A 23,414-nucleotide genomic window follows, 5' to 3' on the forward strand; every position below is an offset into this window, starting at 1 on the left:
ACATGAGAACAAATTTGTTAAAAGAAGTCAATCAAAAAACTTTTTTAAAAGTTCTATTCTCTGACTCATGAAAGAAAATTCTTGGATTTCTTGTCCCTTTAATTAAACCTATATTCTGCTGATGAGAGAATACACTTGAAGTGTTTTTTTTTTTTTTTTTTTTTTTGCTGCACCCACCCCATAAAGGGGATTGTTGTGGTTAAACAAAATACTCAGAAGCAAAAAGCATGAGCTATTGTATATCTAATTTGCATATCTTACCCAGAGTTCTCTGGTTCATTGGTAACATTGTATACAGAGTACTTCTGGGGATACTTGCCTAGATTTGCTTATTTTCTATATAATTCTTCTATGGCTCTTACTTTTATGAAATGGAACATTTTAATCTCATTTTATCTCCACCATAACTGAAATGGGTATTGCTTTTTCTTTAAAAACTTAATATATGCAAGGGTGTACTTTTTTCTTTAGAAAATTATAGAAACCAATAACATTTATTTGCTAAATATATGTCAAATGTAATTGTTATAAACTCTGGTATTTCATATTTATTATTGCTATGTAATTATTATTATTATTATTAATTTTGCTGTAACACATTGTTTTCATTGTTTTTTTTTAGGTGGAAGATGGAAGTAAAGCAGCCGACATCTTAATGGCGGGAGATGAGATTGTCAGCATAAGTGACTTTCCTCTCTCAGGTTACCGTCAAGAGGCTATCTGCCTTGTCAAAGGTTCACACAAGACCCTAAAAATGATTGTGAAAAGGTAAGAGAAAAAAAGTATATATTGTCTTTATCCAGGAAAAAACAAACAACAAAAACCAGATTAGGGAATTGCTATAAATCTTATGAGTCACAATAGTTAGGAGCTTGTCAATGGTATTTTATATAAACATGAACCAAAAATAAAATTCTAAGAGCCGTGGCTCCCTGGCACCCAGGATTTCTCAAGCTCTCTATTATGGTTTACCTCTTCCTCAAAATCTTTTTCATCCATCTTTCTGCTGACAACAAGAAAGTAATGTGCTGCCATGTTATAAATAAATTGTCTATTTTTTCCACTTTATAGGGACAAAAATACATTCTGTAATTTATTAAATGGACAGCTACTTGATTTTTTTTTTTATTATTTAAAAAGACACCTTTACTACCTGTTCCCCAGGTTTGCATAACTAACATTCGGCTAGATTACGAGTTTTGCGTTAAGATTGAAAAAGCAGCGTTAAGGCTCTTTTTCACTACCGCTGGTATTACGAGTCTTGTCAGAATATCTGTACCGCACACTTTTTTGGCCGTAACGCAACGTAACTATAGCAGCTTTCAAAAAGTCCTTTTTCAATGGGACTTCCATAGCGCCGGTATTACGAGTTTGCCTGGGAGGCCAAAAAGTGAGCGGTACAGCCTATACCATCAAGATCCATACCGTAAACTGAAAGTCAGTAGCTCTAAGTCTAGGTGTTAGTGTAAGACAGGTTAGGTTTTATTTTACAGGTAACTTTGTATTTATTTTAGCTAGGTAGTTAGTAAATAGTTAATAACTATTTACTAACTATTCTACCTAGTTAAAATAAATACAAACTTGCCTGTAAAATAAAAATAAAGCCTAAGATAGCTACAATTTAACTATTAGTTATATTGTAGCTAGCTTAGGGTTTATTTTATAGGTAAGTATTTAGTTTTAAATAGGAATTATTTAGTTAAATATAATTAAAATAAATCTAAATAAAAATTCCTATCATTAACGGTACATGAAACCCAAAATGTTTCTTTCATGATTTAGATAGAGAATACAATTGTAAACAACTTTCTAATTTACTTCTATTATCTAATCTGTTTCATTCTCTTGGTATCCTTTGTTGAAGGAGCAGCAATGCACTACTAGTTTCTAACTGAACACGTGGGTGAGCCAATCGCATTCAATATATATAGGCAGTCACCAATCAACAGCTAGAACCTAGTTTCTCTGCTGCTCATGAACTTGCCTAGATAAACCTTTCAGCAAATGATAACAATAGAAGGAAGCAAATTAAATAATAGAAGTAAATTGGAAAGTTGTCTAAAATTGTATTCTCTGACTGAATCATGAAAGCAGAATGTTGGGTTTCATGTCCCTTTAAGTTAGAGGTGTTAGGGTTAGACTTAGGGTTAGGGGTTAATAACTTTAGTATAGTGGCGGCGACATTGGGGCAGCAGATTAGGGGTTAATAAGTGTAGGTAGGTTGCAGCAACATTGGGGGCGGCAGATTAGGGGTTAATAAATATAATGTAGGTGTCAGCGATGTCGGGGGCAGCAGATTAGGGGTGTTTTGACTCAGGGTTTATGTTAGGGTATTAGGTGTAAACATAACTTTTCTTTCCCCATAGGAATCAATGGGGCTGCGTTACGGAGCTTTACGCTCCTTTGTTGCAAGTGTTAGGCTTTTTTTCAGCCGGCTCTCCCCATTAATGTCTATGGGGAAATCGTGCATGAGCACGTAAAACCAGCTCAAAGCAGCGCTGGTATTGGAGTGCGATATGGAGCTCAACGCTCACATATTGCCTGCTAACGCCTGGTTTTTGCAAACCTGTAATAGCAGCGCTATAGGGAGGTGAGCGGTGACAATAACTTGCAAGCACCAAGCCGCTCATAACACATAAAAAGGGACATGAAACCCAATTGTTTTATTTCATGATTTAGAAAGAGCCTGCAATTTTAAACAACTTTCTAATTTACTTCTATTATCTAATTTGCTTAATTCTCTTGATATCCTTTGCTGAAGATCATATCTAGATAGGCTCAGTAGCTGCTGATTGGTGGCTGCACATAGATGCCTCATGCGATTGACTCACCCATGTGCATTGTTATTTCTTCAACAAAGGATAATTAAACAATAAAGCAAATTAGACAATAGAAGTAAATTTAAATGTTTTTTAAAATTTTATTTTCTACCTGAATCATGATTGAAAAATGTTGGGTTTAGTGTCCCTTTAATATCCCTGCCCAGCCGCCCCTTATATCAGTGCTGCTGCTTCTTCTTTTTTTCTTCTTTCTTTTTTTTTTTTTTTTTTTTTAAAGCTTTTTACAATCTGGCACTACAGCCAGACAATGCTCGTTCATGTGTGCCATATAGATGATTGTGCTCACTTCCATGGAGAATAAGAGGCCCATTTATCAAGCTCAGTATGGAGCTTGTGGGCCCGTGTTTCTGGCGAGACTTCAGACTCGCCAGAAACAGTAGTTATGAAGCAGCGGTCTAAAGACCACTGCTCCATAACCCTATCCGCCTGCTCTGAGCAGGAGGACAGAGATCGCCACAATTCAACCCGATCGAGTGCGATCAGGTTGATTGACACCCCCCTGTTGGCGGCTGATTGGTCGAGAGTCTGCAAGGGGCTGCTGGTGCAATGCTGAATACGGAGAGCGTATTGCTCTCCGCATTCAGTGAGATTGTAAAAACCTAAAAAAAAAAAGCAGGGGCTTTAGGGGCTTAGAAACAGGTTATCTTAGAAGCAAAAAGTATATTAATATAACAGTGTTGGTTATGTAAAACTATAACAATTTTTAAGTAGATTGTCCCTTTAACCCCTTAGTGACCAGACCATTTTTCAATTTTCTTACCGTTGGGGACCAAGGCTATTTTTGCATTTCTGCTCTGTTTGTGTTTAGCTGCAATTTTCCTCTTACTCATTTACAGTACCTACACATATTATATACCGTCTCTATCTGTCAAGAATCCCTAAATAACCCTTCACATGTATGTATATATATATATATATATATATATATATTATATAATGATCTAGTCACATTTTGATATATTTCATGCCACCATTTCACCAGCAAATGCGATCAAATAAAAAAAAAAAGTTCACTTTTTCACAAACTTTAGGTTTCTCACTTAAATTATTTACAAACAGCTTGTGCAAAATTGTTTTTATATTAATGTATTTTCAATGACTTATTGTACCAGCTGCAGAGTATAAAATGAGAAAATGCATTTTCAGGTTTGTGTATATGAAGTAACTAGTTTTGTGCTTATTACAATGGGTTGAGTTTCAGGTAATATCAGATCTTATTATGTTATCACTTTGTGTACACAGACTTGCTTCCTTATCTTATCTTTGTCTGGAAAACAAAAGCTCAATACTTAGAGAACAATAGAAAATTTAAATTGTATTACTTAAAGGGACAGTCTACACCAGAATATTTATTGTTTTAAAAGATAAATAATCCCTTTATTACCCATTCCCTAGTTTTGCATAACCAACACAGTTATATAAAAGGGACTGTACACTGTAAAATAGTTCCTCCAACATTGGTGTGTCCGGTCCACGGCGTCATCCTTACTTGTGGGATATTCTCTTCCCCAACAGGAAATGGCAAAGAGTCCCAGCAAAGCTGGCCATATAGTCCCTCCTAGGCTCCGCCCACCCCAGTCATTCTCTTTGCCGTTGCACAGGCAACATCTCCACGGAGATGGTTAAGAGTTTTTTGGTGTTTAAATGTAGTTTTTATTCTTCTATCAAGTGTTTGTTATTTTAAAATAGTGCTGGTATGTACTATTTACTCTGAAACAGAAAAGGATGAAGATTTCTGTTTGTAAGAGGAAGATGATTTTAGCAGACAGTAACTAAAATCGATTGCTGTTTCCACACAGGACTGTTGAGATGAAGTAACTTCAGTTGGGGGAAACAGCAGACTTTTCTGCTTAAGGTATGACTAGCCATATTTCTAACAAGACTGTGTAATGCTGGAAGGCTGTCATTTCCCCTCATGGGGACCGGTAAGCCATTTTTCTTAGTCAAACAAACAGAATAAAGGGCTTAATATGGGCTAAAAAACTGGTAGACATTTTTATGGGCTAAATCGATTGCTTTATTTGGGCATATTATTCAGATTTAGGCTAACAATTGGCATTTATAATCTTGGGGAACGTTTATAAAATGGCAGGCACTGTGTTAGACACCTTTTTCAGTCAGGGGGCCTTTCTAGTTATAGACTGAGCCTCATTTTCGCGCCATTACTGCGCAGTTGTTTTTTGAGAACAGGGCATGCAGATGCATGTGTGAGGATCTAAGAATCACTGAAAAAGCTTCTAGAAGGCGTCATTTGGTATCGTATTCCCCTCTGGGCTTGATTGGGTCTCAGCAAAGACTATAGCTGGGACTGTATAGGGGTTAAATTTTAAAACGGTTCCGTTATTTTAAGGGTTAAAGCTCTGAAATTTGGTGTGCAATACTTTTAATGCTTTAAGACACTGTGGTGAAATTTTGGTAATTTTTGAACGATTCCTTCATATTTTTTCACATATTCAGTAATAAAGTGTTTTCTGTTTGAAATTTAAAGAGACAGTAACGGTTTTATTTTAAAACGTTTTTTGTGCTTTGTTGACAAGTTTAAGCCTGTTTAACATGTCTGTACCTTCAGATAAGCTATGTTCTATATGTATGAAAGCCAATGTGTCTCCCCATTTAAATTTATGTGATAATTGTGCCATAGCGTCCAAACAAAGTAAGGACAGTACTGCCACAGATAATGATATTGCCCAAGATGATTCCTCAAATGAGGGGAGTAAACATGATACTACATCATCTCCTACTGTGTCTACACCAGTTTTGCCCATGCAGGAGGCCCCTAGTACATCTAGTGCGCCAATACTTATTACCATGCAACAATTAACGGCTGTAATGGATAACTCCATAGCAAATCTTTTATCCAAAATGCCTACTTATCAGAGAAAGCACGATTGCTCTGTCTTAAACACTGAAGAGCAAGAGGGCGCTGATGATAATTGTTCTGTCATACCCTCACACCAATCTGAAGGGGCCATGAGGGAGGTTTTGTCTGATGGAGAAATCTCAGATTCAGGAAAAATTTCTCATCAAGCTGAACCTGATGTTGTGACATTTAAATTTAAATTAGAACATCTCCGCGCACTGCTTAAGGAGGTGTTATCTACTCTGGATGATTGTGACAACTTGGTCATTCCAGAGAAATTATGCAAGATGGACAAGTTTCTAGAGGTTCCGGTGCCCCCCGACGCTTTTCCTATACCCAAGTGGGTGGCGGACATAGTAAATAAGGAGTGGGAAAAGCCCGGCATACCTTTTGTTCCCCCCCCTATATTTAAGAAATTATTTCCTATGGTCGACCCCAGAAAGGACTTATGGCAGACAGTCCCCAAGGTCGAGGGGGCAGTTTCTACTCTAAACAAACGCACTACTATTCCTATAGAAGATAGTTGTGCTTTCAAAGATCCTATGGATAAAAAATTGGAAGGTTTGCTTAAAAAGATTTTTGTACAGCAAGGCTACCTTCTACAACCAATTTCATGCATTGTTCCTGTCACTACGGCAGCGTGGTTCTGGTTCGAGGAACTAGAAAAGTCGCTCAGTAGAGAAACTCCATATGAGGAGGTTATGGACAGAGTTCACGCACTTAAATTGGCTAACTCTTTTATTTTAGATGCCGCTTTGCAATTAGCTAGATTAGCGGCGAAAAATTCAGTTTTTGCTATCGTGGCGCGCAGAGCGCTTTGGCTAAAGTCTTGGTCAGCGGATGTGTCATCCAAGACAAAATTGCTTAACATCCCTTTCAAAGGTAAAACTTTATTTGGACAAGAATTGAAAGACATTATTTCAGACATCACTGGGGGAAAGGGCCACACCCTTCCACAGGATAGGTCTTTTAAGGCTAAAAATAAGCCTAATTTTCGTCCCTTTCGCAGAAACGGACCAGCCTCTAATTCTGCATCCTCTAAGCAAGAGGGTAATGCCTCACAACCCAAACCAGCCTGGAAACCAATGCAAGGCTGGAACAAGGGTAAGCAGGCCAAGAAGCCTGCCACTGCTAACAAAACAGCATGAAGGAGTAGCCCCCGATCCGGGACCGGATCTAGTGGGGGGCAGACTCTCTCTCTTTGCTCAGGCTTGGGCAAGAGATGTTCAGGATCCTTGGGCGCTAGAAATAGTTTCTCAAGGTTATCTCCTGGAATTCAAGGAACTACCCCCAAGGGGAAGGTTCCACAGGTCTCACTTATCCTCAAACCAAATAAAGAGACAGGCATTCTTACATTGTGTAGAAGACCTGTTAAAGATGGGAGTGATACACCCAGTTCCAATAAAGGAACAAGGAATAGGATTTTATTCCAATCTGTTCGTAGTTCCCAAAAAAGAGGGAACGTTCAGACCAATTTTGGATTTGAAGATCCTAAACAAATTTCTTAGGGTACCATCGTTCAAAATGGAAACTATTCGAACGATTCTACCCACCATCCAGGAAAGTCAATTTATGACTACAGTGGATCTAAAGGATGCGTACCTACATATTCCTATCCACAAGGAACATCATCAGTTCCTAAGGTTCGCTTTTCTGGACAAGCATTACCAGTTTGTGGCCCTCCCATTCGGATTGGCCACTGCTCCAAGGATTTTCACAAAGGTGCTAGGGTCCCTTCTAGCGGTTCTAAGACCAAGGGGCATTGCAGTAGTACCTTACTTGGACGACATTCTAATACAAGCGTCGTCCCTGTCAAAAGCAAAGGCTCATACGGACATCGTTCTAGCCTTTCTCAGATGTCACGGATGGAAGGTGAACAAAGAAAAAAGTTCTCTGTCCCCGTCAACAAGAGTTCCCTTCTTGGGAACAATAATAGATTCCTTAGAAATGAGGATTTTTCTGACAGAGGTCAGAAAATCAAAACTTCTAAGCTCTTGTCAAGTGCTTCATTCTGTTCCTCGTCCTTCCATAGCGCAGTGCATGGAAGTAGTAGGATTGATGGTTGCAACAATGGACATAGTTCCTTTTGCACAAATTCATCTAAGACCATTACAACTGTGCATGCTCAAACAGTGGAATGGGGATTATACAGACTTGTCTCCAATGATTCAAGTAGATCAAAAGACCAGAGATTCACTCCGTTGGTGGCTGACCCTGGACCATCTATCCCAGGGAATGAGCTTCTGCAGACCAGAGTGGGTCATTGTCACGACCGACGCCAGTCTAGTGGGCTGGGGCGCGGTCTGGGAATCCCTGAAAGCTCAGAGACTATGGTCTCGGGAAGAGTCTCTTCTCCCGATAAACATTCTGGAACTGAGAGCGATATTCAATGCTCTCAGAGCTTGGCCTCAACTAGCAAAGGCCAAATTCATAAGGTTTCAATCAGACAACATGACGACCATTGCATATATCAATCATCAGGGGGGAACAAGGAGTTCCCTGGCGATGAAAGAAGTGACCAAAATAATTCAATGGCCGGAGGATCACTCCTGCCACTTGTCTGCGATCCACATCCCAGGAGTGGAAAATTGGGAAGCGGATTTTCTGAGTCGTCAGACATTCCATCCGGGGGAGTGGGAACTCCATCCGGAAATCTTTGCCCAAATAACTCAATTATGGGGCATTCCAGACATGGATCTGATGGCGTCTCGTCAGAACTTCAAGGTCCCTTGCTACGGGTCCAGATCCAGGGATCCCAAGGCGACTCTAGTAGATGCACTAGTAGCACCTTGGACCTTCAACCTAGCTTATGTATTCCCACCGTTTCCTCTCATTCCCAGGCTGGTAGCCAGGATCAATCAGGAGAGGGCCTCGGTGATCTTGATAGCTCCTGCGTGGCCACGCAGGACTTGGTATGCAGACCTGGTGAATATGTCATCGGCTCCACCATGGAAGCTACCTTTGAGACAGGACCTTCTTGTTCAGGGTCCATTCGAACATCCAAATCTGGTCTCCCTCCAACTGACGGCTTGGAGATTGAACGCTTGATTCTATCAAAGCGTGGGTTTTCAGATTCTGTTATAGATATTCTGGTTCAGGCCAGAAAACCTGTAACTAGAAAAATTTACCATAAGATATGGAAAAAATATATCTGTTGGTGTGAATCCAAAGGATTCCCATGGAATAAGATAAAAATTCTTAAGATTCTCTCCTTTCTACAAGAAGGTTTGGAGAAAGGATTATCTGCAAGTTCTCTAAAGGGACAGATCTCTGCTTTATCTGTCTTACTACACAAAAGACTGGCAGCTGTGCCAGATGTTCAAGCATTTGTTCAGGCTTTGGTTCGGATCAAGCCTGTTTACAGACCTTTGACTCCTCCCTGGAGTCTAAATCTAGTTCTTTCAGTTCTTCAAGGGGTTCCGTTTGAACCTTTACATTCCATAGATATTAAGTTACTATCTTGGAAAGTTTTGTTTTTAGTTGCAATTTCTTCTGCTAGAAGAGTTTCAGAGTTATCTGCTCTGCAGTGTTCTCCGCCCTATCTGGTGTTCCATGCAGATAAGGTGGTTTTGCGTACTAAGCCTGGTTTTCTTCCTAAAGTTGTTTCTAACAAAAATATTAACCAGGAGATAGTTGTACCTTCTTTGTGTCCGAATCCAGTTTCAAAGAAGGAACGTTTGTTACACAATTTGGACGTTGTCCGTGCTCTAAAGTTCTATTTAGAGGCTACTAAAGTTTTCAGACAAACATCTTCCTTGTTTGTTGTTTGTTCTGGTAAAAGGAGAGGTCAAAAAGCGACTTCTACCTCTCTTTCCTTTTGGCTTAAAAGCATTATCCGATTGGCTTATGAATCACAGCTCACTCCACTAGGGCTGTGGCTTCCACATGGGCCTTCTAGAACGAGGCTTCTGTTGACCAGATATGTAAGGCAGCGACTTGGTCTTCACTGCACACTTTTGCCAAATTTTACAAATTTGATACTTTTGCTTCTTCGGAGGCTATTTTTGGGAGAAAGGTTTTGCAAGCTGTGGTGCCTTCCGTTTAGGTAACCTGATTTGCTCCCTCCCTTCATCCGTGTCCTAAAGCTTTGGTATTGGTTCCCACAAGTAAGGATGACGCCGTGGACCGGACACACCAATGTTGGAGAAAACAGAATTTATGCTTACCTGATAAATTACTTTCTCCAACGGTGTGTCCGGTCCACGGCCCGCCCTGGTTTTTTAATCAGGTCTGATGAATTATTTTCTCTAACTACAGTCACCACGGTACCATATGGTTTCTCCTATATATATTTCCTCCTGTCCGTCGGTCGAATGACTGGGGTGGGCGGAGCCTAGGAGGGACTATATGGCCAGCTTTGCTGGGACTCTTTGACATTTCCTGTTGGGGAAGAGAATATCCCACAAGTAAGGATGACGCCGTGGACCGGACACACCGTTGGAGAAAGTAATTTATCAGGTAAGCATAAATTCTGTTTTTTATATGAATGTATTTTTAATGACTTGTTATACCAGGTGCAGAGTATAAAATGAATGAGAAATTGCATTTTCAGGTTTATTTGTGTATATGAAGTAGCTGGTTTTGTGCTTTTAAACCACAGCCTATTACAAGGGGTTGAGCTTCAGGTTATATCAGATCTCATTATGTTATCACTTTGAGTACACACACTTGCTTCCTTATCTTATATTTGTCTGGAAAACTAAAGCTCAATACATAGAGAGAGCAATGGGAAATTATCATTTTATTACTTAACTATCCTGCACCCCACTGGGAGTGTAATTTCTTCTGCTGGCTGTGTTTACTTAGGCTATTCAATAGCTGATACTCCAGTATCAAAACTTTCAGTATAGGTTGGGATACCACAAGCTAAATCAGCTATTTCAAAGGCCAAAATAGGGGTAAAGGATCTACTTGTAAACGATTGAATACATGTTTGGGTGAACATGTCCCTTTAATACACTTTTTACCTCTATGATTATCTTGTATCTAAGCCTCTGCAAACTGCCCCTTATTGACAGACTTGCATTTTAGCCAATCAGTGCGGGCTCCTAGGAACTCTACGTGCGTGAGCACAGTGTTAGCTATATGAAACGCATGAACTAACACCCTCTAGTGGTGGAAAACTGTAAAAATGCCCTGAGCTAAGAGGCAGCCTTCAAGGGCTTAGAAATTAGCATATGAACCTCCTAGATTTAGCTTTCAACTAAGAATACCAAGAGAACGCAAAATTGGTGTTAGAAGTAAATTTGAAAATTGTTTAAAATTACATGCCCTATCTGAATAATGAAAGTTTGTTTTGGACTAGACTGTCCCTTTAACTATGATGCACCCCACTGGGAGTGTATTTTCTTCTGCTGGCTGTGTTTACTTAGGCTTATCAATAGCCTAGACTTCAGTATACAAACTTTTACTATAGGTGGGGATACCACAGGCTAAAATAAGCTATTTCAAATGCCAAAATAGTGGTAAAGGAGCTACTTGTAAACAATTTAATACACTAAAGCAGGTAAAATGGATCATTGGGAACAATTTAAAGGGAAGAAACTTTTTGGGTGAACTGTCCCTTTAATGAGATAGTCCATCCAAAAAATAGCAGCACCTATTGCTGCTGCTATAGGTGCTGCTATTTTTTGAATGGACTTTGATATTTAGGAGCTTGCCAGTGGCTCCTTTTAGCCTGCACCTCGTTACTGTTTGGTTGCCGGACCTACTACTTGATTGTTGATTCCTTTAATGAGATACAGTTCCCAATGAAAAAAAATGCCTTTGAAACCATCCCTAAGGGGCCATGTAAGTTGCAAGTGAAGAGGCGGGCTTATTGCCAGACAGTCAATTTTTGTATAGTTTTACACTTTGCTTATATGTTTTACTGTGAAAAAGTGATATTATGCATCAACAATCAATTTGGGCTAAATTTTAAGTGACGCGCTAATTTATCACACACCCGCAAACGGGCAAATTTGACCATTTGCAGGGCACATGCTAAATAACCAGCCATTAGTGCTTATAGAATTAAACCGAGATTAGCTCTCAGGTTAATTTTATAAATGTCCACCAAATGCTCCCAAAATACATTGTAATTATATTTTATTTTAAAAAAAAGACAGTAGCATCTTTATTTTTTAATAAAAAACTTCAAAAATCAGTTATGGGGTTAAAAGTGGCGGGTGTGTTGTGTTAGAATAAAAAATAGCATTGAAAAGTGAGTTTACATTGCGGTCTATGGGAACTGTGTGTTCCCTATAAATATATATGCAAATGCTTATATACATATATATATATTATGTGTATATGCACATATTAACACATACATATATATGTATATAATGATTTACATATATATTTAAAAAGGCTGCGCTACTTACCCCCTTTGCTGCGCGAGGTTCTGATGCTGTGTCTTACAGCATGAGAATGAGGCTCCCATTGGAGCCTATGGAAGCCTGCCCTCGTGAGCACAATGCCTCCTATTAATGCGAACGCGAGCTCGCGTTTGCATTACGCTCAACTTGTAATACCAGTGCATATTAGTGTGTGCTGGTATTACTTAGTGGAGCGCTAATATCGCTTTCGCGAAAGAGATTCTTAGCGATCCACTTGTAATCTGGCCTTTTATGAATATTCTGTGTAAAACAGGGGTTTACATATTTTAATGAAGCTTAGGAGCCAGGCTCATTTTCTTACTAACCAGGGAAGGAATTGATATACAAGTATGTGCAATAATACCAAATCCAAAAGCCAGAAGTATAAACTTTTAGGAGCTGTTGCTTTCCTGCTTTTAAGATTTTCCAATCCTGATCTAATAATCCATGTTTTGTGTTAAAATATTCTGCCAGTTTTTAATTCTGAATGTATTTATGATTATAAAATGATGCGTAATGTGTTATAAACTCATGGAAACATATTTACTATAGATTTGAAGAGTGCCCATGTCCCTGGCAGCTTTTAGCAGATCCCTGTATACCTGTAGTTACAGTGAAGGACAAGTGTGCCTTGGCACAGATTTAGGTTGAAAATGCATTCATATTCAGCAGGTGGATTCTTAGTCCTCTCTGACCTGCATTGTAAATTGTTTGATGCAAAACAGCGGTATGTTGTTGAGAAGTTATTTACTGACTCTTATAGGCGGATGACTAGAGGAATGTGATTGCACTGCCTGATATGTGCGGCTGAGTCAAGGTTATAGCTAGCAAAGACTTGCAAACTGTCAGGGACACGTGCAATCTGTTTTTTCTTTCGTTTGGGTGTAGTCCCTACACGCTCTTATTTTCTTACTCTCACAGATTAATCTGAACTGTCCCAAATAAATGTAAACTGAACTCCGTAACAGAGTAAAAACAAACCAGTATTTGACACTTGCAGCACGTTATCCAATCAATTCAAAGTACTTCTAACAGGTGGGACCATGCACAGACCCTTTTCTGAGCTGCAGTAACAAACTCCTGTCAATTTAGAATAAAGGAACGGTGAAAAAGTGTTGTCACATTACCAATTAATTGCTTTTTTCTTTTCTTTTTTTCTTCTGAATCATTCTGGAACCTATCTCCCTCTAATGGGAGAACACTAAGCAATTCAAGTACACAATGCTCCCAATACCAGTAACAATGGGTTAATTTTACTCTTGTGGTTTGTTTTTTCCCCCTCCTCCATTATCACACACACAGCCACACACAACTTTGTTATAAAGATTACTGCAGTATAGTTCTAAATACACATGCACATGCCTAAGCCTATCTAGATATTCACTCATGTAAAGGAGGTAAGTTTCAACAAAGGATCACAAGAGAAAAGGATATTTGAAGCTCTTTGTTTTAAAATTTTATTCTACATTTTGTCGTGGACGTCTCTTTTAATGGAACATTGTGGTATCAAAATTAAAGGGAAAGTCTAGTTAAAATTAAACTTTCATTATTCAGTGAGCGCATGCAATTTTAAACAACTTTCCAATTTACCTTTATCATCAAACAGTGAACGCCTGACGAAATGATGATTGCAGAGAAATGAGTTGCTGTTTTTTAACACTAATAAATGTTTTTACTTAACGCTTCATTGGTCCCCTAATTTGGCATACATTAATATGGCTGAGGGCAGTCACTTTGCTGCAAAACAGCTAATCCCCCTCTCTGCCGGTTTTCTTACTACCACTGGATTACACAGTTTAGTAGCCTCACCTGACTTGTTGCTTTAAGAAAGTGGAAGGAGCCGAGTATAGTTGTCAATTGCAGGAGAGCTGGAGTAAAGACTGTGCCTGTGACCAGTCCGGTTTGGAGTTGGTGTTTTAGCACAATCATGTGCATCTCTACAAGTGAGTGGCTCTCTTTCCCTATTACTTGGTATCCTGATGATAGTGCATGAAGAGGTGCCTCTGTTTGTTTTCCTCTTATAGGAATCTTCTTTGTTTTTTAGATAAACTATTCTGTATCTCCAATACAACTCATACCCCTTTTTTTAAAAAAAAATTCAAATATCTCAAAAAAATGAAATAATAAAGTCATGCTAGCTGCAGCCTCAATTTACCTAAGGGACGTGAGGGAATCGCTGTGATGAGAGTGGGAAGTGACGTCACCGGATGAGGGCGTGGTCTTAGTTCCGTTATTGTCTATGTCGCAGTTACGAAGTGAGATCAATGGTACCAGATGTATATTCCCATGCTGTACAATAAAATTGTGTTGTACCCTCTTTGCTGTGTCCTGCATCTTATGACATAGTGTCAGAAGTTCTTGCCTGCGCTTCTGTTTCCTGATTGATGACGATGTCGAAGTTTACCCCACCTGAGCCTTTTGATTTTTCTCAGCCTGCAGCTTGGCCCACATGGCGTCAGCGGGTTCAGAGCTTCAGGATTGCTTCCAAGCTGGACAAGGAGAGTGGTGAAGTACAAGTTTAATTCTCTTTTATACTCTATGGGGAAAGATGTGGAGCCAGTGTTCAATGCCTTTACTTTCCAAGAAGGGGAAGAATTTGACTTTGACATAGTTATGAACAAACTCAGTGCCCACTTTGTGCCCAAAAGAAATGTGATTCATGAGAGGGCTTGTTTTCACAAACGTGCCCAGCGTGTTGGAGAATCTGTGGAGTCATTTGTGCGCAGCCTGTATGAACTAGCTGAATTCTGTGAGTTTGGTGTTGATAAAGAGGAGCAAATCAGAGACAGAATAGTCATAGGAATGGCAGATGCTGAGGTATCCCTAAAGCTACATTTGGAGGCTGATTTAACATTAGATGGGGCTATTAGGATGGCTCGCCAGAGTGAACTGGTGAAAAAGCAAAGTGCTGATCTGAGGTTTGAGAGTATTGTGGATGAAGTGCAGCAGTTCAGGAGAGCTGCTAGTGAAAGGCACAGTGTGAGCGGTAGTCCAAGGGTAACAGGCCCAGAAGCTGATGGGCGCAGCATGCCTGATGCACATGGTGCAACTGTGCCCATGATCAGAGTGCCATATGCCCTGCTAAAGACAAAAGATGTAGAAAATGTAAGAATGGGCCATTTTGAAGTGGTGTGTAAAACTGAATATATTAAGGTGATGCAGGTGGATAGTGACCAGGAGGGTCAAGAAGTGTCCTTTGTAGGGTCTTTTGTTGAACAGCCAGGTTCGGAAGAAGATTGGAGGGTTACTCTTACTGTAATGGGAGCCAAAGTTGCCTTTAAGATTGACACAGGAGCAGACATCACCGTAATGTCCCTTGCAGCATTCATAAAACTGCCTCGACAGCCACAGCTGGCGAAAGTTACAACAAAAGTCCATAGTCCTGGTGGCCATATTGATTGTGCGGGGAAATTTCTTGCCAGCTGCGAGTACAAGCAAAGGAAATTCACCATGTGGGTGCATGTGATTAGAGGTCAGTGTGCTAACAACTTATTGAGCAGGAAAGCAGCCTGTGGTTTGGGCCTAGTAGCCAGAGTGAATGAGATCTCAGAAGATATGTTTGGTGAATTGGGCCTACTGAATTGCAACCCAGTCCGTATATCACTTAAAGGTGACGCAGTCCCATACAGCATTACCACTCCCCGTAGAATTCCGTTCCCGCTCATGCTTCAAGTGGAGAAGGAGCTTCTGCGTATGAAGAATATGGAGGTTGTTGGAGCAACTGACTGGTGTGCCCCCATTGTGCCTGTTGCAAAGAAAAATGGGAAGGTACGCATCTGCGTAAACTTGAAAAGGCTGAATGAGGCGGTGAAGAGAGAGAAATATGTGCTACCGACACTTGTAGACATAGTACCGAAATTGGCTGGGGTGAAGTTCTTCTCTACATTGGATGCTTCTGGCATATACCTCTAGATCTAAAGTGCCGCAAACTGACTACCTTCATTACACCGGTAGGTCGGTTTTGCTTCTGCAGATTCCCCTTCGGGATATCCTCTGCTCCTGAAATCTTTCAAAGAGAAATTAGTTCTTTCCTAAGAGACCACGTGGGCATAGCAGTCATCATGGACGACATCTTGGTGTATGGGTCTACATTGGAGGAACATGATCAGCGACTGAGCTGTGTGCTGCAGACTATTAGAGAGTCCGGGCTGAAGTTAAATAAAGAGAAATGCCATTTTAGGAAAGCGGAGTTATGTTACTTTGGGCATATCATCAATGGGGATGGCATCAAGACAAATATTGGGCCTTATAAATTATGTGGGCAGGTTCCTTCCAGATTTATCCACTATACTACACCCTATCACAGAGTTGCTAAAGAAAGATGTTGTCTGGGTCTGGGGACCTTCACAGGAAGAATATTTTATGCAGGTCAAGTCCCTGCTGGGGTCTGCCCCAGTGTTGGGGTTCTATGACCCTTCCAAAAAGACTGTGGTTAGTGCTAATGCGAGCAGTTATGGGTTAGGGGCCGCCCTCCTGCAGTTGAATGAGAACAAACTACAGCCCATCGCCTACTGTTCCCGTACACTGACGGCTGCTGAGTCAAAATATGCCCAAATTGAGAGAGAGTGTCTGACTGCAGTTTCGGCCTGTCAGCGCTTTCAGCGTTACATAGTGGGTTTAGATAGATTTAGTCTGGAGACTGACCATAAACCGCTAGTCCCTCTAATCAACTCCTATGATATTGACAAAACACCCCTAAGATGCCAGAGACTTCTAATGAGGCTGCTCAGGTTCAACGTTCAGGCAGTGCATGTGCCGGGGAAACAACTGGTTGTGGCAGATACTTTCCAGGCTCCCGCTGGCTGCTGCTGAAGAATCTTCAATGGAATCAGATGTGAAAGTGTATGTAGATTCAATTCTGGCCTCCAAATCTATCTCTTCAGGGAAGCTAGAACAAATAAGAAGAGACATATTTAGATACAGACCTTCAAGAAGTTATAAAGTACATAAAAGAAGGTTGGCCTGGGTATCTTTAAGTTCTTACCAGTCAGAAAGGTTGCAGCTCACGGAGCTGGATGGGTTGGTGCTGTTCCAGGACCTCATTGCTATTCCTGATAGCATGCGGCAGGAAATGTTAAACAGAATTCATGATCGCCACTTAGGCATTACAAAGTGCAGAGAAAGGTCAGCTATGGCAGTGTGGTGGCCAGGGATCAGTTCCGATATTGCAAGCCATGTGTCAAAATGTGCCTTTTGCTGGGAACGCCGGCCTACTCAGAGAAGGGAGCCCTTGATTTCTACTCTGCTGCCTGCAGGCCTGTGGCAGAAAATAGCTGCGGATTTGTGCAAGCTGCACGGGAAAAAGTACTTAGTTGTGATCGACTACTATTCCAGTTATTTGGAGATTGCACCCTTGAATGAAATCACAAGTCAAGCAGTTATCACTCGTCTCAAGAGCTTGTTCGCCAGGTGGGGCATACCAATGGAGTTGGTGAGTGATAACGGAATGCAGTTTGCTTTTACAGAGTTCAGTTCTTTCAGCAGAGGATATGATTTTGTACATTCCATGTCTAGTCCACATTACCCGCAGGCCAATGGAATGGCTGAAAGTGCAGTCCAAACAACAACATTCATTTTGAAGCAATCTGAGCCATACCTGGCCCTTTTGTCCTATAGGGCGACCCCCATTCAAGCCATGGGGTTTAGCCCGGCACAGCTGATGCTAGAACGCCAGATTCGCACCACTTACCCTCTGTGGGTGTCTTCCAGCCAACTAGCTCTATTCCTCTGGACAAAGTTCTTAGGAGGAATGAAGAGGCAAAAAGGGGCTATCGATTCTTCTACAACAGGAGACTCCTTGCAGGAGTTGAATGTGGGGCAAAGTGTCAGAATTAAACTGGATGATGAGAAAAAATAGAAGACGCCTGCTATGGTAATTAGATGCACTCCAGAACCAAGGTCTTATGTAGTCCTTACTGATGGAGGGACAGTCACACGTAGAAATCAAAAACATCTTCAGCCTGTACCTGAGAGTTTGGAACTGGATGCCTCAGTACTACCGCCGATGGTATCCCCTGTTTTAAGAGGGGTGTCTTCCCCTCAGCAAGACCACAGCAGGGATATGTCTTTGCCTCCAGCAGACTCTCAATCACCTTCTTCTGTATCAGAGGACAGTTCATGTAGAGTTACATCAAGCGGAAGAGTGGTGAAACTTCCGGCCCGATATTGGGATTAGCATTAGTTAGAGCAGTGATCGGAAGTAATGGCAGAATAATCCCATGGTCACTGTGGACTAGTGTAGTCTACCCCGATGTTCAAGTCAGGATGTAATTCATGTTGTTTATATTTTCTTTAACTTGTTATTTGTTATATACTATACACAACTGTTGTATACCTTGTTATTTGTTGTATTCAAAATGTCTGCTTTGTCCTTTGTATTGGGGGAAGATGTGATGAGAGTGGGAAGTGATGTCATCGGATGGGGGCGTGGTCTTAGGTCCGTTATTATCTATGTCGCAGTTACTAAGTGAGATCAATGGTACCAGATGTATATTCCCATGTATATTCCCATGCTGTACAATAAAATAGTGTTGTGCCCTCTTTGCTGTGTCCTGCATCTCATGACAATCGCTTCTCCGGCTTCAAGAAGAAAAGGTAAGTATTTTAGCAAAACAGTGAAATGTAAACTTTCATGAATGAAATTGCCCATGTTTTTAATAGGTCTGTTTCTTTTATCAGTAAGGTTGTTTGATGCTAAGCTGAACAGTCTTTCACTTTTCACACTACTGCATGGGGCAGAAAGATATTTTTGGGCCATTTTAGCCAGAGCTGGAAATCTCAGTTTATTAACTGCCCAATATTTCAGGGGGTTGTCTGAATGAGGTACAGTGATCTCTCTTAGGTATGTTAGGTAGGCTTCCAGCTGTATAGTAGCTTTTGAAGCACTGCTCTCAAACGTACAATACAAATAACAGCAATTTGTATTGGCAGAACAGAAGTGAACAATTTTTAGTTAAGTCTACACTCCAGCTTAAAATGAAATGGGAACATGCAGTTTGAAAAACGCCACAAGATGGCATATGGGTAGGAAGTGGAGGTATCGGTACATTTGCATGAGTACAAGTACTCATGCAAATACTTGGTATCAGTACAACCCTAATATATAAATATATATATATATATATATATATATATAAATATATATATATATATATATATATATATATATATATATATATATATATATATATATATATATATATATATATATATAGGTAGCCCTCAGTTTACGCCGGGGTTAGGTTCCAGAAGGAATGGTTGTAAATCGAAACTGTTGTAAATTGAAACCCAGTTTATAATGTAAGTCAATGGGAAGTGAGGGAGATAGGTTCCAGGCCCCTCTCAAAATTGTCATAAGTAACACCTAATACATTATTTTTAAAGCTTTGAAATGAAGACTTTAAATGCTAAACAGAATTATAAACCTAATTAAATAATCACACAACACAGAACATATAATTTAACTAAGTTAAATGAACAAAAACATTTGCTAAACAGCATTATAAACCTAATAAAATAACAACACAACACAGACTTCACTTGCATTTTTCTGCAAACAGTTCTTTCTATGCATTCCAATCTGGACTGATTTATAGACAGAAAGATCTTGTTCCTTTGAAATCTGCTCGATAGCTCAGGTCTGGTTAAACTGATTAATTTCAGCTTGCTTGGCTTTGCTGCAACACAAGCAGACAGCGCCATCTATTGGCTATTTTAATAAATATACTGCTTCTCAATGCTTTTCAATAGCAGTCACATGACTGGAAAAAAAGGTTGTTATTTTGAAACGGTGTAAATTGAACCGTTGTAAAACGAGGGCCACCTGTATATATAAAATTAGATTTTTTGTTATACGCCTCTTTGTTTGTTTTACTTTGTTTTACTTAGTTTTACTTTTATGCTATTTTTCCTTTACTTAGAAACCATCTACTTATGTCTTTCTACCTTTGTATTTCCTTACCATCTTATCTAGCTTAGACTTTTAATTATATCCTGTGCTGTGGTATTTTGTGTATCTCATTGGTAGCAGTGGCGTCTTTTCTACAGTGATCGGGCGGCTGTAGTTTTTACCACTCTGATCACTCTCTTCAGCTGACTCGCGGTCTCAAGAAGGATCACCCCTCCCACCTCTGAGTATTTACTCCAGGGCTTGACTGGGGCCTAGACAGACGCTCCTCTGACCAGCTCGTATGCCGGTTGGCTGAGAGAGACGCCTCTCGGCACGGCCCTGGAGGAGTATTTACCTTCCTCGCATAGTCATTAGTCTAGAACCAAAAGGTTAGAGATTTATCCTCCTTGGCTCTTTTCCATCTTAATGGCAGGAGAGTCCACTGCTTCATTCATTACTTTTGGGAATAAAGAACCTGGCCACCAGGAGGAGGCAAAGACACCCCAGCCAAAGGCTTAAATACCTCCCCCACTCCCCTCATCCCCCAGTCTTATTTGCATTTCGTCACAGGAGGTTGACAGAGAAGTGTCGGAAGATTCAGAGTAGTCTCTTATGGAGGGTAGTACTCTTCGCAATGGGACTGGAGTTTTAAGTAGTCCTGTCAGCCTCTCATTGAGAGCATGGGTGAAAGTTAGAGTCTGGAGATGCAGGGAGAGTCTTTCTGCGAAACCATCCCGACTCAGATTAACAGCTCCATAAGCAATCAGCGTTGACGAGTTTTGCTGCCTGCTTTCTGCTCTCAAGTCCATGTCAGGAGCGACGCTACTAACCTGTCACACTTCAAAGGCCGTGTTCATGTTCCATGGCGTAGATTCTGGTAAGATTGTTTCATTATATACATATGATAACGTAAGAAGTCAGGGTCACAGTGTGTCTCCTTTTATCTGTATAGAATCAAGGGTTAATACCCCAGGAATGGTGGTTATTGAACAGGGGGGGGGGGATTTATGCACAATGTTTGTCTACTGTTTATTGTGTTTATGCTGTGACATGTGTGAGATGAGGCTCTGTCAATGTGCGAACAGTTAGGTTTTTTAGATGTCGGCACAGCATTAATTGGCGCGTTTTCTCATTAGTGCAGGGGCGGTTCCTGCATGGCACTCCATGTGACTGGGTGCGGACTCTTAATCTTCCTCTTTCTTGACCGGTGGTTGCAGGAGACAAAGCGGTTTCTCTGTTGTCCAGGTCATAGGAGGTGGTGAGTGCCCCGGCCATTTGTATATAAAGGTGCCATTTAGCTTATATCTAGTCCGTAATAAAGGCGCAAGCTATGGAGGTGCGTTCCCTACATTCATCTCCGATTGCACATGCAGCTCCCCAGGCCAATCCTAATCCTCCGGAATGGGCCCTTTGACCGCCAGATTTTTCTGAGCAATTACAGACTGCGGTGTCTGCGGCCTTCAATTCCTTACCACGCCCTGCGAAGTTCAAGCGAAAGGTGAATCATAGCTTTCCATCCCAGGTGTCATCGACTCGACTGGATATCTCTGACAGATTATCCGCTGATGAAGACGACTCAGACTCTTCGGAGGACGCTCTTTCTGGGTCAGAATCGGCAACATCTATACCTCTGTCTTCGGAGGAGCCAGATTTTAAATTTAAAATGGAGCATTTGCGCTTTCTGCTAAAGGAAGTGCTAGCTACGTTAGAGGTTCCGGAGCCGAAATTGCCGGAGGAACCTTCGATCCCTAAACTAGATAGGGTTTATGAGGACAAGGTGGTTCCACAGACCTTCCCGGTTCCCATTAAAAGGGCTAATATTATTAAGAATGAATGGGAGAAACTTGGCTCGTCATTTTCCCCCTCGTCTTCTTTTAAAAAGCTGTTCCCCGTTCTGGACTCGGAGCTCGAGCTGTGGTGGGCCATTCCTAAGTTGGATGGTGCTATTTCCACTCTTGCTAAGCGAACGATTATCCCGCTCGAAGATAGCTCTTCGTTCAAGGAGCCCATGGACAAAAAATTGGAGTCCATGTTAAGGAAGATGTTCCAACTTGCGGGGTTTGTTTTTCAACTAGCAGCGGCAGTCGCTGCCTTGGTTGGATTTGCTACCTATTGGTGTGGTGCTCTGTCAGCTATGATCAAGGTGGAGACTCCCCTCGAGGAGATACAGGAATGAATTAAGACCTTAAGGGTAGCTCGTTCGATCATCTGTGATGCAAATATGCAGATTATTCACCTGAATGCCAAGACATCATGTTTTTCTGTTGGTTAAAGTCGTGGTCTGCAGACATGACTTCCAAGTCTAGATTACTCTTCTCCTGTTTCAGGGAAAGGTTCTCTTTGGTCCTGGTTTGGACTCTATTATATCCACAGTCACGGTAAGCAAGGGTGCTTTCCTATCGCAGGATAAGAAGAGTAAGCCTAAGGGTTCTACTTTTCGTCCCTTTCGTTCAGACAAGTCTCAACGCCAGCAGCCTGTTGTGGAAACCAGCTCACTCTTGGAACAAGACCAAGCAGAGTAAGAAGCCCGCTGAGACAAAATCAGCATGAAGGGGCGGCCCCCAATCTGTCTCTGGGTCGTGTAGGGGGAAGACTATCTCTTTTTACGAGGCCTGGATAAGAGACGTTCAGGACCCTTGGGTTCTGGAGGTCATAGCCCAGGGCTACAGGATAGGATTCAAGACTCATCTGCCCAGAGGCAGATTCCTCCTGTCAAATCTATCTTCAAGTCAAGAGAAGAGAGACACCTTCCTAGGTTGTGTAAGGGATCTCTCCTCTCTCTGAGTTATCGCCCCTGTCCCTCAAGCAGAAAGAGGTCTGGGGTGGTATTCCAACCTTTTTGTGGTCCCAAAGGAGGAGGGCACGTTTGCACCCAATTCTGGACCTAAAGTGTCTAAACAAGTTTGTGACAGTCCCATCTTTCAAAATGGAGACAATCAGATCGATTCTGCCCCTAGTTCAAGAGGGACAATTTATGACGACAATAGACATGAAAGATGCTTATCTTCACATACCAATTCACAAGGACCACTTCAAGTTCCTAAGATTTGCATTTCTGGACCAACACTACCAGTTTGTGGCCCTACCATTCAGTCTAGCGACTGCCCCAAGAGTCTTTATTAAGGTTCTGGGAGCTCTGCTCGTGGTTGCCAGAGGTATTGCAGTGGCTCCTTATCTGGACGATATCCTGGTCCAGGCTCCGTCCTGCAGTCTCGCGGATAATCACTCGAGGGCTCTTCTTCTTCTTCTCCTTTGATCCCTTGGATGGAATATAAACGAAGGAAAGAGTTCTCTGGACCCCAGCAACAGGGGAGAATTTCTGGGTACGATAATAGATTCCATATCCATGAAGATATTCTTGACAGATCAGAGACGTTCCAAAATTGCGTTGAACTGTCTTGCCCTTTGGATCTCCTCAAAGACATCTGTGGCCAGGTGTATGAAGGTGATTGGGCTCATGGTATCCA

General features: G+C 41.2%; 1 protein-coding gene across 1 annotated transcript in view; it reads left to right on the plus strand.

Annotated features, from left to right (window-relative positions):
- The window catches only part of SHROOM2 (shroom family member 2), a 686,449-nt gene that overhangs the window by 325,412 nt on the left and 337,623 nt on the right, over positions 1–23,414 (plus strand). The window contains exon 2 of the mRNA XM_053706458.1: positions 623–768. Coding sequence (XP_053562433.1) covers positions 623–768 — 146 coding nt within the window. The remainder of the gene's footprint in view (positions 1–622; positions 769–23,414) is intronic.

Source organism: Bombina bombina, chromosome 3, assembly GCF_027579735.1.
Source record: "Bombina bombina isolate aBomBom1 chromosome 3, aBomBom1.pri, whole genome shotgun sequence".
In the NCBI taxonomy this organism is placed as follows: Eukaryota; Metazoa; Chordata; class Amphibia; order Anura; family Bombinatoridae; genus Bombina; species Bombina bombina.